At 36.4% G+C, this 17,256-nt stretch overlaps 3 protein-coding genes and 1 long non-coding RNA gene across 5 annotated transcripts; 2 read left to right on the forward strand and 2 right to left on the reverse strand.

Moving 5' to 3' along the window:
- Positions 1-1,548: 1,548 nt before the first annotated feature.
- LOC118492069 (probable inactive heme oxygenase 2, chloroplastic) lies at positions 1,549-2,226 on the forward strand. Its single transcript, XM_035989834.1, has 2 exons — positions 1,549-1,644; positions 1,939-2,226. Exons 1-2 carry the CDS (start codon positions 1,549-1,551, stop codon positions 2,224-2,226), a joined length of 384 nt encoding a protein of 127 aa, XP_035845727.1.
- Positions 2,227-3,574: 1,348 nt separating this feature from the next.
- LOC110940064 lies at positions 3,575-6,579 on the reverse strand. Of its 2 annotated transcripts, XR_002592790.2 has the most exons (4): positions 6,414-6,579; positions 4,861-4,944; positions 4,461-4,551; positions 3,575-3,727 (listed from the first exon to the last, which is right to left on the reverse strand). It is a non-coding gene; the product is annotated as an uncharacterized LOC110940064 (long non-coding RNA). The 2 variants fall into 2 exon arrangements; XR_004894168.1 differs by having other exon boundaries at positions 3,575-4,551; positions 6,414-6,578.
- Positions 6,580-8,557: 1,978 nt separating this feature from the next.
- On the reverse strand, positions 8,558-9,598 carry LOC110942733 (putative nuclease HARBI1). The gene has a single exon (XM_022184498.1). The coding sequence runs from the start codon at positions 9,596-9,598 to the stop codon at positions 8,558-8,560; it is 1,041 nt and encodes a 346-aa protein (XP_022040190.1).
- A 1,441-nt stretch (positions 9,599-11,039) lies between these two features.
- Positions 11,040-12,548, forward strand: LOC110940065 (E3 ubiquitin-protein ligase RDUF2). The gene has a single exon (XM_022181623.2). It carries the CDS (start codon positions 11,185-11,187, stop codon positions 12,304-12,306), a length of 1,122 nt encoding a protein of 373 aa, XP_022037315.1. The 5' UTR covers positions 11,040-11,184; the 3' UTR covers positions 12,307-12,548.
- Positions 12,549-17,256: the final 4,708 nt, after the last annotated feature.

Consider the following 17,256-nt stretch of genomic DNA (forward strand, 5'->3'; position numbering starts at 1 on the left):
GACGGTAACATCCCACACAACCACCATCAACACATCCCGTAATCAGCATAACAACACAATTTCATTTTTTTTTAATTTTGTAAACAACAGATACTATTACATAACTAGCACAATTTCATTTTTTTAATTTTATAAACAACAGATATTGTTACATACTAGCACAATTTCATGTTTTTGTTTTAATTTTGTAAATAGCACATACTATTACATAACTAATAGAAAACAATTTTATTTCCAAATAGGCTTCGAATAACAACCTAAAAGAAAAAAATAGCAAGACATAAGAATTACACAATAAAATAAAAACTTACGTATAGATTTAAATCAACACAATACATTTTTCATACTAGCACATTCCAACTACATAACTAGCATAATTATAAAACACCTTTTTTAACTTTTTAAAAGTCACTTTTATAAATAAAAAAATACGACAATATGGTACACATATTAAAGATAAAAAATACTTGATTTTATAGTATATTTTTTTTTTCAAAAATAATGAAGCATATAAAAGTTATTTTAGTTTAAAAAACTTGATGGAATTAGTATTTAATGGAAAATAGCTAAATGACTAAAATGTCCTAACTTGATAGTATTAATTATTAATTATAGAGGTTTTATTTGTAATCAATACCAACCATTGATTTAAACTATTGATGGCTCAATTTGTTATTACAGTTCCTACAGTTAACATTGTTTGTACATGATCTCAACTCATTTCAATGAATCAAATTGCATTAAGTAGTCATGTATTCTAATAAAAACTTTATAACAATAGGTTTTTGATAAATAAGTAAATAAAAGTGTGTGTATAATAAGTAGATAAAAGTATGTGTACATAAATTATGTAAAATAGGACACCGTATGTACAATAGGTAAAGAAGAATGCGGGGTTTAGTAGATCGACAATAACTTAGATGAACAAATAGATCATATATAATCACTAAAACCAAACCCTAACAAATGGTGAATGTTATATTAGGGCATGTGTTATGGGACTTGATAACGTTAACATTTTTTATCTCACCCCAGAAATAACCAAAAGGGTGTAATGAAAGAGGATTGGTTCAGGGCTATGTTGGTGTTTAGGTAATCATTATTTGATTATTATTATTATTATTATTATTATTATTATTTTGTATTTATTTATATATAAATTATGTAAAAAAATTAATTTAACATTAGTTTAATTAGTATCTTAAAGGATTTGATGGAATATACTTTATTTAGTATATTTAAATATCTTTAGTAAAAGATTCTCTACAATTCTTTAGTTACATGTATAAGAAAAAAAATAGAAAGCTTTATTATAAATAAATAAATACACAATAAACTAAATAAAGGAGAAACATATAACTTTAAAATAAAAAAATAGTTCACAAAATTTTTACATCAAGTTATTAAATTAATCAATTAATTAAATTAAATATAAATTAATAAACAAAAGATAAACCTGACACATGTTGAATTTTAACACATGGTAAAAATCTTAAAGTAAAAGTTAAGTTATTGGGCATTGGCTTAAACTTTAAAAAGGCCCAACACATGTTTCGTATTAGATTAAAGGTTTTTGCTTTCTTCACATCATCATCATCGTCATCATCATCATACTCATTAAATCCCACCAGTAGCAAAGCTAAGGTAGGGTCTGAAGAAGGTAAGATGTAGACAGCCTTAGCTCTACCCGTTAGGAATAAAGAGATTGATTCCAGTGAGACCCCCCAGCTCGATAGTAGTTTTGCATCAAGCCTTGGACATAAGGCACATAACACTCAACAATTAAGACGAAGGCCGATTAGTGCATGTACTCCCTTATCTTTAGGCTATCAACACCACCACATGATGCATGATTAACCATCCCCCTCTTTTAGCGTTATTTTCACGAAATTAGTAAAATAATGTTAAAATTAGTGCACTTTCACTTTTACCCCACAGGACGAATCTTTGCCAAACAACCTGCTGCCGCCGGTGAAGAAGAAGCGGAACGCGTACCGGTGGCTCCGGCCAGGGGAAACGCATGGGATTACTGAAGAAATGAGATTTGTTGCGATGAAATTACGTGAGAAGAAGCTGGAACTTGAGACTGATAAATTGGATGAGAGAGAAAGTGACAGTTCCGATGACGATGCCTCCGATGATCTGACGTGGGAGCCTGAATTGGATGGGTTTTTGAGGTATTTGGTTGATAGTGAATTTGTTTTTAGAACGGTTGAGCGTGTATGATGATAACAATGATGAAGACGGAGTCCGGAAGCCTTATTTTACTGAATAAAATAAAGATGCTGAGAAATCTTCAAATCAGAATAACTAATCATCCAATCTTGACCTTCGGAATCAACAGATCTGAAACTTTGCACACAGAATCAATAGATCTGAAAATTTGCACCAAGAACACCAAGATCCAACCCCAATGTCGAAATCGAACACAAATCAGCGGAAGACTAATCGAATCTGAGCCTTAAGGCTCTGATACAATGTCAAAAACACGGATCAAAGACTCCGATCTGATAAACTCGTCAATAAAAAACTGTACAGACAATGAACAACAACCACTCTTCACAAGCAGATCATCAACTAGATGACCTGCATACACTACCTACAAGATCTAAATGACTGACACACGATCTCAACAAGAGAACATCAACAAAAGACCTGATAAATGTATAACCCTAGGAGAGAGAAAGTTCTTTAGACAGAACAACTTTTTTTGTGAGAGAAAGATATCTGGTAAAATCAATATAATAACTGATGAAGTCAGTGTTATATAGTTACAATCTATACTGATGAAGTTAGAAGCCCATGCACACAACTGATGAAGCCCAATTAGTAGCATCCTCTCCTTTAGTCTTTTAAGCCCAAGTTCCAGCAAGCCCAATAGTCGTCCAGACATCCAAGCCCGCTACACGTCCAACCTCATTGATCCAGTCCAGCACCATTTATATGTTATAAAATACAAAAACAATCATGATTAAAAGAAGAATATAAAACTGAGAATACAAACTATTTTTAACAACTAAAAGTCAGCAAAGTAACACCACAATTCTTAAAATTAACACCAAAATTTTGACATAAAAAATCTAAAAAACAACTCCGCAATCTGAAAACTAGCACCAATTTCTGAAATTAACAAAAAAAACATAAATTTAACTTACCTGGATAGATACTGATGAAGGCGGCTGCTGATGATGGCGGCTGCTGACGACGGTGACGAGGTGGCGGACGACTGGTGAGGAGGGAGGGTGACGAGGTGGCAACGACTAATGAGGAGGGAGGTTGGCGGACGGTGGCGACGGTTACAGAGGTGGGTGGCGGACGATGGGAGGGTGACGAGGTGGTGGCGGACGGTGGGAGGGTGCCGCTGGTGGGAGGGTGGGTGGCGGCGGTTGAGAAGATGGGGTGGAGGAGAAGGGTGGAGAGGTGCTAGGATTTTGTGGAGGAGAAGAGAGTCTCCAGACCTAAGAAGACCTTGATCTATGTCTTGTAACACCCTAGTTATTATTTTAAAGGTTTTCGTATAATTTACGAAAACAAACATGTATTTAAGGTTAAGTATCCTTAAAAAAACTTCGAGTAAATTAAAACTTTTACAATTCATAAGTTATTCTACAAAACGTGATCGAATTCGTTGTTTAAAATATACAACGTGGCAAAGTGCGGAAGCATGTAACTATATCGTGTTCGGTTCTTCGATGAGCTTGATCGTCTCTCGGCATCCAAAATGAACCTACATTTCATAAACATGAAATGCTTTAGTCATACGGGGATTGAAATAAATCTAAACAAATCCGGTAATGATAATGGAAGGAAAAAGAATTCCCAACGTTAAACTCTTGATCTCAAAACATGGATTTCCCAACTGGCCTCCACCGTAACTTACGGTGGCACCGTAAGTTACGGTGGCCCCTGGTGTGACATGCCCCTACCGTAAATCAGTAGGGGGCTGCCGTAAAGCCTTCAACTCCACCGTAACTTACGGTGTCACCGTAAGTTACGGTGGCCCCTGCATTCCAGCTTTCCTATTTTGCCGTTTATTGGCACGAAAACTTTCGTATCTTTCAAACCGCTTATCCGTTTGACCCACCGTTTCTTCCTACATGATTGTAATTTGACCCTTCATAGTATGGGGTCAAAATCCAACATCCGAATTAACAAAATTTAAGACTTTTAAGTCTTCGGCTTAATACCATTTTTACCAAATTTTAACCCGTTCGCGATTTTATCAAACAAACATGTTTACTTGCTCTATAAACTCATGAAAATCATAATTTCAATATTTCCTATCAAATAAATCATAAATCATGGGTTTCTTACTTAGTTAGAACCCATTTACGTTCAAGTTCTTATTTTGACCCGTTAGAGAGGATTTAATCATTTAAGTTTAAATCCTACTCTCTACTTTCACATGTCATTTTTCTACATTAAGGTATTCACATATCTTTCACCAAATTTACGCGTACCTGGCGCGGGTCAAAGTATTGACCCGTTTTAATACCTTGCCTTAATAATTTGCTGATTCATAGCCACGTAAATTCCATAAGCCGTTTTACCCTGTGAGCATTAGACTCGACATGCACTTGTTAGTCGTTATTCGTCAAATGGTGTTAACATTACCATTTGACCTGTTTAGTCTAAACGACCAAACATTTTGCACTTATATTTGAATGGTATTTATTTACCATTTCATTATTTAACCCATTTCGCCCCTTTTTGCCATTAAACATGATTTTTATCCTTTTATTCGTCCCGACCCGTATCATTTCGTGTCAGAACCCATATTTCGGATATAACCTTGGTCGTGTTTATAATCTATAAAGTAAATACGTATCCTAAAAAAACAAAAGTGTAAGCTCTACTTACCTCGCGTCCGCGCAAACATTCTTCGCATCCATGATCCGTTTGATCCATTCCTTTCCAGCTCCCACTTAGCTTGACGAGATCAAACTTAACACAATACCCACAAGATTTGTTAGATTAGTCATTATATAAAATGACCACAACATCTGATGGATTCACACATACTCATTTATCAAGACATTAGTTTTAGGCCAGTTTGACTTTCATAAGTCAAACTGTCCTTGTGTGTGTGACTGAGCACTAACTTAGAACATGTTTGGCATACACGTACATATTACTTGCATAAATCATTTGTATGTATTTTAGATGCCTTTAATACACCCAATTTCATAAAATTTGTTTGAAGCAAATACATGGTACACACCACACCATTCAAGTATGGAATAAAAGCTACTACGACATATCTCTTACCAAGTCTTACAATCAAATTATATTTCCACGTTAGACACATTGCCTCAAGTTAATTTATTAGAATGCCATCATTATCACATTTCTCACAATTCATCCTTTTCTTGTATACAATTTTCTTAGATTAAGTTTATCAATAAAATATGTAGCAACTTTACAATGTAGCTGCGGAATCGACTCTTTTAACCACTTTACGGTTTTATTCAGCCCTTGGTGATCAAAGATGAAATATAGAATACTAAAATATCTTTCCAACCCAAAAAGAATCAGCTCAATCCGAGCTTCCTATAATTAATTATGATTTTCGCAAAAATCAGCTCAGAAGTCAAAATGCTTCCAATCAGCTTGCTGTCAAAACAGTTCAGCCGACTTCGGACACTGTTTTGACCCGTTTAACATCAGAATTTAACAAACATGTCCAAACATAAAACGTAGTATGTTTTAATAGCTTTCTGAGCATATAAGGCTCAACCTCACAGGATGTTCCAGTGATTTTATATGATTTTTTTAAAAACTGCAGCCCAACAATTTTTTTTTCCAATCAGCTTGCTGTCAAAACAGTTCAGCCTACTTCGGACACTGTTTTGACCCATTTAACATCAGAATTTAACAAACATTTTGAAACATTAAACGTAGTATGTTTTAATAGCTTTCTGAGCATATAAGGCTCAACCTCACAGGCCGTTCCAGTAATTTTATATGATTTTTTTAAAACTGCAGCCCAATAATTTTATTTCCAATCAGCTTTGTTATATTTTCTTGTTCAAGCATTTTAACAAGCACCTTGTGTGCAACACGAAACATCAAATTTCTCCAGCCCATTTAAGTGTTCTAAACCCTTAAATTCAAGCAAAATTAACAAGTAATAACATCAAACTTCAAATCTAACTTCAGGGAGTTCTATTAACACAATTTAACCATTATGATTCTAGTGTTCATCATGTTTCTACAAAACCCATTTAGCACATAATCGGGTGATCATGAATTCACAATTAGGAACATCAATTCAACAAGTAAATGACTAGGGTTTACTCCTAGACATAAAATCATTCCTAATTTCATCATATAACGAACATGCAACCATAAATTTCAGATTTCTAAGTTTACCTAGAAATCCAACTAGAGATTTTTCATTAAATTTTACATACCTTTTAATCCTCTTGTGATGAGGATCAATAATCCATGCTTAAATTTCGATTTTGGACTGAATTGGACCTTCAATTTGCAAGATTAGTGAAGTTCTAGGGTTTTGAAGAGTGGGGAGTCGCCCCTGCCCTTTCCTGTACGACCAGACATCCTTAATGGGTGTTTGGTTTTGTTTTTTATTAAAATTAGTAATATAATTTCAATTTCTTACAACTTAGGCCCCTCATCTTTTGTTTGACATATAGTTTTGGTTGTTTTTAACCCTATCATAAGTTACTTCTAGAATATTAGCTAACTAGGTTAAAATTCCTAGTTAGTAAGTTCTTGTTTATTCAAGAATCTTAATATTCGCCGGGTTACTTTTACCACTAAAGGTAATTTACCCGTCTTTTAGTATAAACGTGGTTTGATTACCAAACCCGTTTTCGGGGTGTTACATGTCTGCATCAAAAAGAGGTTATGCAGACCTTTTTTAATGAAAGGTCTTCTAGAAAACAAACACATTGCAGACTCAAACGTCTGCGCGTGGTCTGCATGGGACAGAAATAAGAAGTCCTGAAAAACTTTTCACAAAAAAATAAACACTCCCGTACATATAGGGTTCGCTGAAATGTAGAAGGAACCCAAGCCAGGACTTGGGGCCTCCCAAAATAGGGCCTCATAATAAAAGAAAAGATATGTATTAATTCATAGCTTATCATCTATCATGGGCTTTGAGAATTGAATTATTGAAGTGGCAAATTAGGCTCTAGCCAATAAGGTGGGTGCTATTTTTCGGAAACTATAACTACATATTCGATTAACCCGTGACGTTATTGGGTTCGTAAGATTAAATGGCTCAGATTGATTGCTATAGTCACATAGGCCTCAATATCATTGCTACAATTCTACTTCATTGATTGAACTAGTTCCTTCAATCGATTAAAAATTCTGTTCGTAATGGGTATTTTGCTTCTTCCTTTTTGGCTTCAGTTGATTAACATATTAGTAACACTTAACAGTTTGATTCTTCAACAATATCAATATTATTGATTGTTTAATTTTTTGTTGCTTAATTTGATTGATCCTATTTTTTTATTGCATGTCTGTGTAATTGATTGCTTTAAGTTAATTTGTAAATGATGGGAGGCCTATGGAAATCTTAGGCCGCCCGGGGCGGTTCGTTAAACTATCACGGAAAGCATAAATAACGCGTTGTTTCCCACCCTGCTCCAAACGTCCACGCGTGATAGTTTAACGAAATCAGATTTTCGTGATTTTTTCAACGCGTTATGGTTTTTTTTTGTGAGTGTAATTGTTGGTTGGGGGGAAATTGTTGGGTGTGGTGATGAGTGATGACCACCCCCACTAAAAAAAGGTTGTGAGTGATGGAAAAATGGTTGCTGACATGGCGGAACTTGATTGGTGCTTGTGAGTGATAGAATTCTATCACTAGTGACCACCCCCTCTCCTCAGGGATAAGTTGTGTGAAGCTATAAAAAGGTATGTATAATTCTCTATAACTACAATTTAATCTTGAATATATATAATGAAAGTATATGTGTATGCCTATATAGCGTTAGACTATAAGCTTTAGAAGTTTGATTGGCATCTTTATGTTGTCATTTTAACACATATACACTATACTAAGTTATTGTAAACACACTCAAAATATATAAGTTAAAATATGAAAAGTTTAGAGTTCGATTTAGGACTCCAAAACCGTTGAGTTAGCCCTGTGTACATACATAGAAAAAGTTAAATATTGCACAAATTTAAAACTATATCATCCACTAAATTCAACCATTTTATAGAATATTTCAAAATATCAAAAGTAAACTAAACTCGAGTGGATATATTTTAGTCATTTTTGAATGGGTAAGACTAGTGGGTATGGTGAGGTCCATCCCCATGAGGATGGGCCGCTACTTAGGCGCCATATCACCGGCTCGTGGAGGATGGACCTCCTTCACTTTTGAGGGGGTGGAGGATGGGGCCCCACCTTAATATTTTATAATTTTCTAATTTTTTTATTAACTTAATAAATACAACATAACAAAACATAATAAATTCATTTTATAAAATAAAAAAAAATTACATTTCCTAAAAATAAAAATAAAAACATTTCGGAAAAAAAAATTACATTTCCTAAAAATAAAAAATTACACTACTCGTCTTCGTCTCCGTCACCGTCCCCGATGTTAACGTTGTTCCAAATATGTTCTATCAAATCCTGTTGAAAGTTTGCATGCGTGAAGTCGTTGGTTAGCGAGAACGAGTTTAAATCCTGTTGTGGCGGATCAACCGGGACAGTGTTCCCGTAAGATGCATTCTCATCATACTCACAAATCGCCCGACCTTCGTCTTCAATAATCATGTTATGGAGCAAAATGCAAGCGTACATACAAAGGCGCAACCTTTTCGGTGTGAACGCACGTGCCGGTTGTTGAAGGACGACCCATTTTTTTTGTAAGACACCAAAAGCACGTTCGATTTCTTTTCTTGCAGCTTCTTGACGCTTGGCGAATTTTTTCCTTTTTTCGTCCTCAGGATATGGAATAGTCTTTACAATTGTAGACCAAGACGGATATATCCCGTCAGCAAGATAATACCCACGTCTATACTCAACCCCAGAAACTGTAAAACGTGTGTCCGGACCGGTTCCATTAACGACATCGGTAAAGATCGCCGATTGGTATAACACGTTGAGGTCATTGAGTGAACCAGGGAGACCAAAGAAAGAATGCCATATCCACAAATCTTGTGATGCCACGGCTTCAAGTATCACGGTTGGATAGCCGTGATCACCTCGCGTATATTGGCCACGCCACGCAGTCGGGCAGTTATGCCACGCCCAATGCATACAATCAATGCTACAAAGCATTCCCGGAAACCCGTGCCTTGCTTCATGAGCTTGGTACAACTGTTGAACATCACACGCGTTTGGTTTCCGCAAATATTTTTTGCTATACAGTTTCACCACATTATGGCAAAACCGATACAAACATTCCCGCGTAGTTCTTGCCGACATCTGTAAGTACTCGTCCAAAGCGTCGGCCACTGTCCCGTACGCCAGTTGGCGAATGGCCGCAATACACTTCTGTAACGTGGTGAACCCTTCATAATTTCGAGCATCAGGTCGTTGCATGAAAAACGGGTCTAGCCCCGCCAAATCATTAGCAATCCGTGTGAATAAGCGGCGACTCATTCGGAACCTGCGTCTGAAAATCTCGTTATTGTAAAGTGGTTCATCCGAAAAATAATCGTTCACCAATTTATCGTGCGCTCCTGTCGTAAAAAATATATAAATACGAGTTAAAAAAATAAGGATAATGAAATTTTTTAATGATAAACCTTGGCGCGATCTCTGTTAATCCGTATTCGTCTGGTAATAACATTTCAGACGAGAAGTCTTCCTTTTCCTCTTCCTCTTCCTCTTCAATAAGAATTTGCCCTGCCCGTAGCACAACGTTTGCGAAAAACATCTCCTCTTCGTCATCCGAAGACGAGGGCCACCAAGGATTAGAAGGCATTGTGGATGAAAAGATAATTTTTTTTATAAAAGTGAGGAGAAAATGGTATAAAAATGATAGGGTTTTGGGTTGAAAGTGGGGAAATTATGGTGAAAATAGATTGTTTTATAGAAAAAATGATTTTTTTTTTAATAATGCGGTTACATAACGGCTATATTTCAAAAGTGGAGGACCGGCTACCCCGGCTGTGCCGAGCCGAGCCCCAGGGGGCGGTGTGGGGGACCGGCGCCGGTCCTAGCCGGGCCTCAGCCGGCCCCCATACCTTCTAGTCTAACAAACAATTCATGCTTACCTAACCTGCGGTTGGAAGGCCAAATATGGTTCAAACTCCCAACATAGTTTGAGCTACTGTAATCAAAGATAAGTATTCAAGTTGGCAGAAGGTTAAAAGGCTCTGGTGGAAAAAGCTATAAACATATAACTCCCAACACAGTCTATTGCAAACTTGTGAACATATTTTATGACCATCCGTTTAGCATGAGGTTTAATCACAAGCCCAACCAAAAGCCGAAGGATAAAAGTTTTAACCAGCGGACCCTCGACCAAACTCTGACCTAGACGTGAAGGTCATCTCCTTAGCATCACTCTAGGGTGGCAAAAAATACCACTATTAAATAACATAAAGCTAAATTGCTATATAGCGTATAAATAGTTAAATACCCCATTTAACAAGATAGGACATTCAATACATTTTTCAACTATCTTACCTTCAACACATACAAGATCTCTCACGGATCATTAGCAATACCCTGACTTACTCTCACGTCCAAAGCCGATCATAGAAACAACCTTCTCTGTGACGAGACTAACTTGTGTTATCAGCCTTGTAGATACTTTCACGAGTCCGAGACTCATTTCAATTCACTAAACGTACCCGCAATCTCAATTCACTAAACGTACTCCATATATGTAAAATGTATATCACATTTTTAATGGGAAGGACCCATCAAGTGTGCCACACTAATACAACCATTCAAAGAAAAAAACACTTTCATGGAAACACATTCCTTGAAGGATGATGGCAGTGACAAATTAGTGGGAACATAGATTTTGACGCGTCCAACAGAAGTAAAAAAAATAAAAAACCTAACCATCATCACGCGTGAACTTTATAACCAAATTTCCTCTTACTTTCCTCCAATCTCTTTCTCTACATGTCTCCCCCCTTCAATTTCTACAATATATTAATATACAACCCACTCACAATCCCTAAATCATTTACTTACTTCCACACAGCTTCAACAGATCTCATATTTCCAAAATGTCCAGGACGACGTCGTATTGGTGTTACAGATGCACACGCATCGTCAGACTCACAACCGAAGACGCCGTCGTTTGCCCATACTGCGACGGCGAATTCATCGAAGCCGTTGATTCTCCCGCCTCTCCGCCACCTGAAACTCGCCGGAGAACCTCCACCTACTCTCTCTCCGGCAACAACCGGTCAGATCTGAGGCTCCGCCGGCGTAACAGAGGCGACAGATCTCCGTTCAATCCAGTAATCGTCCTCCGCGGCGGCGGCGACGGCGTCGCCGATGATAATTCCAGCGGCGGAGACAGAGGTTTCGAGCTCTACTACGACGACGGAGCTGGTTCCGGTCTCCAACCGCTGCCGCCGACAATTTCAGAGTTTTTGATGACGTCAGGTTTTGATCGGTTGTTAGATCAGTTATCGCAGATTGATATTAACGGATTAGGTCGAACGGAGAATCCGCCGGCGGAGAAATCCGCCGTGGAAGCGATGCCGGTGGTTGAGATCTCGGATATCCACGTCAGCAATGAGTTGCACTGTGCTGTTTGTAAAGAAGAGTTTGTTATTGGAGTTGAAGCACGTGAGATGCCGTGTCGTCACATATATCATCCTGATTGTATTCTACCGTGGCTAAATGTGCGAAACTCGTGTCCTGTTTGCCGTTACGAATTGCCAACAGATTCAACAAATCTAACAGATGTAACTAACTCGAACAATAGCGAACAAAATGACGATGAATTATCAACCGTTGGATTGACAATTTGGAGATTACCTGGAGGCGGATTCGCGGTTGGGAGGTTTTCGGGTGGGAGAAGAGGGGGAAGCCGAGGAGGTGAGAGAGAGCTTCCGGTTGTGTATACGGAAATGGATGGAGGGTTTAGTAACGGTTTAGGTACGCCGAGGAGAGTGATGTGGGAATCGGGGAGGAATAGGGGGAATGGAGAAGGTGGATTTGGGAGAGTGTTTCGGAACATGTTTTCGTTCTTTAGGAGGAGAAGGCGTGGGGATTCGGATGGTGTGTCGATGGATAGGAGTCGAAGTGTGTCGAGTTCGGTTTTTGGTAGAATGAGGAGTAGGGGAAACAGGACTTGGAATTTGGATGAGGAAAATGGTTTGCCAATGTATGTTTAAGTTTTAAATGGATGTTTAAAAGTTTAAGTTGTGTATATAAGTTTGATTCAGATTTTGTGCAAGTGAAAAAGAAATGGAGAATGCAGCCATTTGTGGTAAAGAAATGCTGCTGGTTTTTGTTAAAAAAAGCTAAATTAAAGGCATTTTGATGAAGATATGGGCAGGTTTTGATTTTGTTCATCTGTAGATTTGTGTTAAGTTCATTATGTTAAATGTTTAGAATATATAATCATCTTAATCCTTTATTTGTACAATTGTATTTCAGCTTTGAAATGAATTTGTTAGTGGATATGAAAATAATATAAACCCGGTGGATTCTGCAAATAATACACCCTCTAATACTACTCGTAAATTTACACTTTACGTTCATCATGATACTTGAATCCTCAACGAACCGAGAAAAAGATAGCACACATTCTTAGAATATTCCAAAGATTTCCATCTTTGGACCATGGGAGATGGAGTAACTTCCGTTGTCTGTACAGGTCTTTCTGTTTCACTAATTACTCATATGTGGTATGTACAAGTCTTTTTATTTCACTAATTATTACTATTCCAAATACGACATAATACGGGATTACAGTAACAAAGATTTGCTCGAGATTCACAATCATTGCGGCAAACAGGATGCTGAAAAGTTAGCTTTGCAGGGAGTTATCTCGGTGTCTAGTTGGTGTGTGTGAAAAGAGAGGGATGATATAAGATTCTCCGGAAAACGAGTCAAGGTGGATGAAGTGTTTAGCGAAGTTAGATATTTGGGTTTCATTTGTGTTATGCAGTTCTTGTTGTGGTTGGCGGCCGTCCCAATTTTCGGGTTCGGTTTTGTGTTTTAATGAAGTATACTTAAAAAAAAAACACCAGTTTAGGCTACAACCACTTTAGACCGTGGGGTATGGTGGGGCTTGGGTTGGGGCTTGGGTTGAGGCATTGGTTGACACGTGGAATTTCAAAACTCAAGTCTTCAACCCACTTTGAAGGGGGTATGGTGGGCGTGGCTTGGCTGGCGTGGCCAAGCCACATCAGCTTTTTATTTTTTATTTTTTTAATGTATATATATATTTATAACCAAAAACTACATAAACATACAACATAATTATTAAAATAAACATACAAAATAATTATCAAAATAAAAAACTATCATTCTTCGTCGTCTTCGTCGGTTTCGAACCCAGGAATCGTTGAAACATGTTCCACCAAATCAGATCGAAGGTTGTGATGTATATCCCTTGACTTTATAAAAAATTCATTTGCCGCTTTATCTTCGTCTGTTACGTTACCTGGTTGGGGGTCATCATCATCATAGTAGGTTACGACCGCTCTACCTTCATCCTCCAAAATCATGTTGTGAAGAATGATACATGTGTACATCACGTTTCCAATCTGATCCTTGTCCCATAGTCGACAAGGCATTGCCACTATTCGCCACCTTTTCTTCAAAACACTGAATGCTCGCTCGACGTCTTTACGTGCAGCCATCTGGACCCTGTTAAACTTTAATCTCTTTGGATCTGCGGTACCGTGTCTTGTGAACGATTTTACGAAAATCCCCCACTCTGGGTAAATCCCATCAACTAGGTAGGATCCTGTGACAACTGCCAGTTTTCGGTAACTTTCTTACACTTAAAGTACTCATTTTAGCTACATTTTTATGCATTTTGAACACTCGAACTGCGTATTTTGTGACATACACTTAGAATACTCATGGAATACTACTTAGGATGCATATGATCCATTTTTATTAAGTACATTTGAAACAGTTTAAACAATGCATCGAAACTACTAGAAAAGCACCTAATAAACTAGTATCCTGACGAAAACGCAGAATCCGCAGAAATCATCTAAACGACATCTTTAGGACTTAGACGAAAGTCCAACATCTTATATATATTAAACCCTAACTAGGAATACAAGGGTTTGATTTAAAACCTTTCCGAAGTCCGATAACACTAAAAATTGCCCGAAAAGCACTAAAAGCGACGATTTCAACACTTTTCCGCAGAAATCATCTTTCTAATATTTTTATGACACGTAAAAATATTATTTAACATAGAATTCATGTGAGGATACATTCGGGTATCATCCGAGCCAATAACTACATCAATTCACACAAGTTTCGCAACTTAGCGTTCAAATAACATCTAACCGAAACAATTCGAAACCAATGTCCGAACAAAATCAAATCTTTTTTTTAATAGTCATCTAGTGTTAATTGGATCATTATGGTCTAGTAATGATCATTTAACACCCTTTAAACACCTAAACATTATATTTATAAACTTCCTAAAACAACTATCTAAGAATTCTAACACTTTTACTAAGTAAAACAAGAATCAAAAACAAAGGGAACCCCCCCCCCTTCACGGTTACAACCTCACATGTGGGGCCCACTTTTCTTTCAACTTGTTACCACAAATATCTAGATATTTACTAAGGCATTACAAGTTGGCAAGTAGTAACTTCAAGTGGTGAAAAGTGATGATTGATAAAACTTTGTGAAACCTTTCATTACTAGCACATTTCTCACACTTTACACCATAACCTTCACTCACAAACTCTCTCAAACATGCCCCCATTTTCGGCCCATATACACCTTCACAACATCTTCATTTTCAAGCTATTTCAAGATGATCAAGAAGCATTCTTATGGAACTTAGGAGGATCTAAGGCAACCACAAGTTGAAGCAAGCATTTCCATCCATCTAAGAGCTTTCAACCATCAAATCTTCATCTTCTTTGCTTTTCATTTTCACCTAGATCATCCCTAGCCAAGAGCTAGAAGTGAGCCATCTAAATCCTTTATTTTCATACTTGTTTATGTATTTATTGTTTAAAGAACAACTTATAACTAAAACAACAATACAAAATAAGATGAAAATATAAAGAAGCAAAATAATAATCATGATATAAAAGGGTGTTTATGTTGTGATTTATTGATGATTACTTGCATATTTGATCTAGTTTTGATGATTAGCATACAAATAACTTGTTAGATCATGTTTAAAAACATAATCTAACAAGTGTACATGAAGATGTTTAAGGGTTTTGTTAAACATAAATGTTTAGATGGATGATCATAATCTTTGATGTTGTTAAAGTATGTAAGGCTTTTAACTAAAAATAATACTTTTACAAAGTTATAAAAAGAAACATACAAGATGGGTTTTTATAAAAAAGCTTGTTAAAACTAGAAGTAAAGTATGATTTTTGAACTAGTAAACATATGTAAAGATCATACCAAAATCTTACATGATTATGAGTTCATCTTGATAAGTTATGTTATAAATCTCATATGTTTTTACTAAGAAAAATATAAGAAGATTAGTGGTGATTTTATAAGAAAAAGATATGTTTTTATTAAACATGGCAAAGTCCATATTTCTAATAAAATGTGGCCAAGTTTTCTTAAAAATCATAAGTTATAAAAACTATTATTTTTGACAAAATCTTGATTAGATTAAAAGATTTTAAAGAATAGTTTTTATAAAAGCAAAGTTTGATATAAATATATATTTTTGAGAAAATATATATTTAGTTAACTTAACGACTTATGTGCTATGTGTTATTTGTTTGATTAGTTATATTTATGATAACTAGGAACTTGAATACAATGGTACAAATGAATACAATGTACATTTAGACTAAAGTCTTACAAGACTACACTTAAATACGCCTTAAAACACACTTACGGACATTCCGAGCTTTCGAACACAACTTATGGTCAAAACAAACGACGGGCAAATCTATGAACATATCGCCACTCCGAGGAGTTACTACGACGTTTAGGCGATCTTTCGACGCGAATACATAAAAATCACCGACAACAATATCTGGATGTTTTGAAACTTATAAAAACTATTATGTATTCTTTTAACTAAAAAGCCTATACTTAGTAACTTTTATAAAAATGAAAGAATATATTTTTAACACATGGGCTTATTTTATAACAAATGGGCTTATTTTACATATGGGCCTATTTTATATAAATGGGCTTATTTATGATACAAATGGACTATTTTACAAATGGGCTTATCATCCTAATTGGGCTTAGCATAAATACATGGGCTAAGCCCAATATCAAGACTCATGGGCTAAGCCCAAAACCCAACATATGGGCCAAGGCCCAATAACATCAAGCCCAATAACATTGAGGCCTAACACTATTGAGGCCCAACACTATTTAGGCCCAACACTATTGAGGCCCAACACTATTTAGGCCCAACACTATTTAGGCCCAACACTATTGAAGCCCAACACTATTTAGGCCCAACATTGTTTAGGCCCAACACTATTGAAGCCCAACACTATTTAGGCCCAATAACATGAATTCTTGGGCTAAGTCCAATGACATATAAATTGGTAAAAAAAAAAAACAATTATACAATTTATTCATACAAGACATGAAATCAAGAGGACAAGACCCGATGATACAACTCACGAGATACAAGAATATATATTTGGCGAAATATATACACTAAGTAGTTATCAATTAATACATCTAAGACACAGTTCAATGAATAACAAAGACATACAAGTCTTAACACATATTCAAGATAAAGGACTTGTACTCAAGTCATTACAAGACCGAAGTGTCTAACAAATATAGAATGTTTGTAGGTCGTGACACTATTCAGGACGACCGTACGTCAGATCACAGTTACTTACCATTCACGGAGGCAATTCTGTGAGTTCATGTCCCCTATTCATTTTAAATGCTTTACAACTTTTCAACTATTGGGGAAAATACATGTTCAAATTGTATGTTAAGTCATGGAATGAAACACCTTAGATCATGTGCGATTAGAGTCATACATCTAAGCACCATTAATCCAGTTTGGACCTAGGTACAAGGGGTTAGATCTAATGGGTATTGGCGAGCCCCACTCTTGGTCGTGGACCCATACAGAAGAGTGCGTTTGTGTCCCAGTCGATAGTAGTCGACACGAAAATCGT

The sequence above is a fragment of the Helianthus annuus genome, chromosome 5, assembly GCF_002127325.2.
Source record: "Helianthus annuus cultivar XRQ/B chromosome 5, HanXRQr2.0-SUNRISE, whole genome shotgun sequence".
Taxonomy (NCBI): domain Eukaryota; kingdom Viridiplantae; phylum Streptophyta; class Magnoliopsida; order Asterales; family Asteraceae; genus Helianthus; species Helianthus annuus.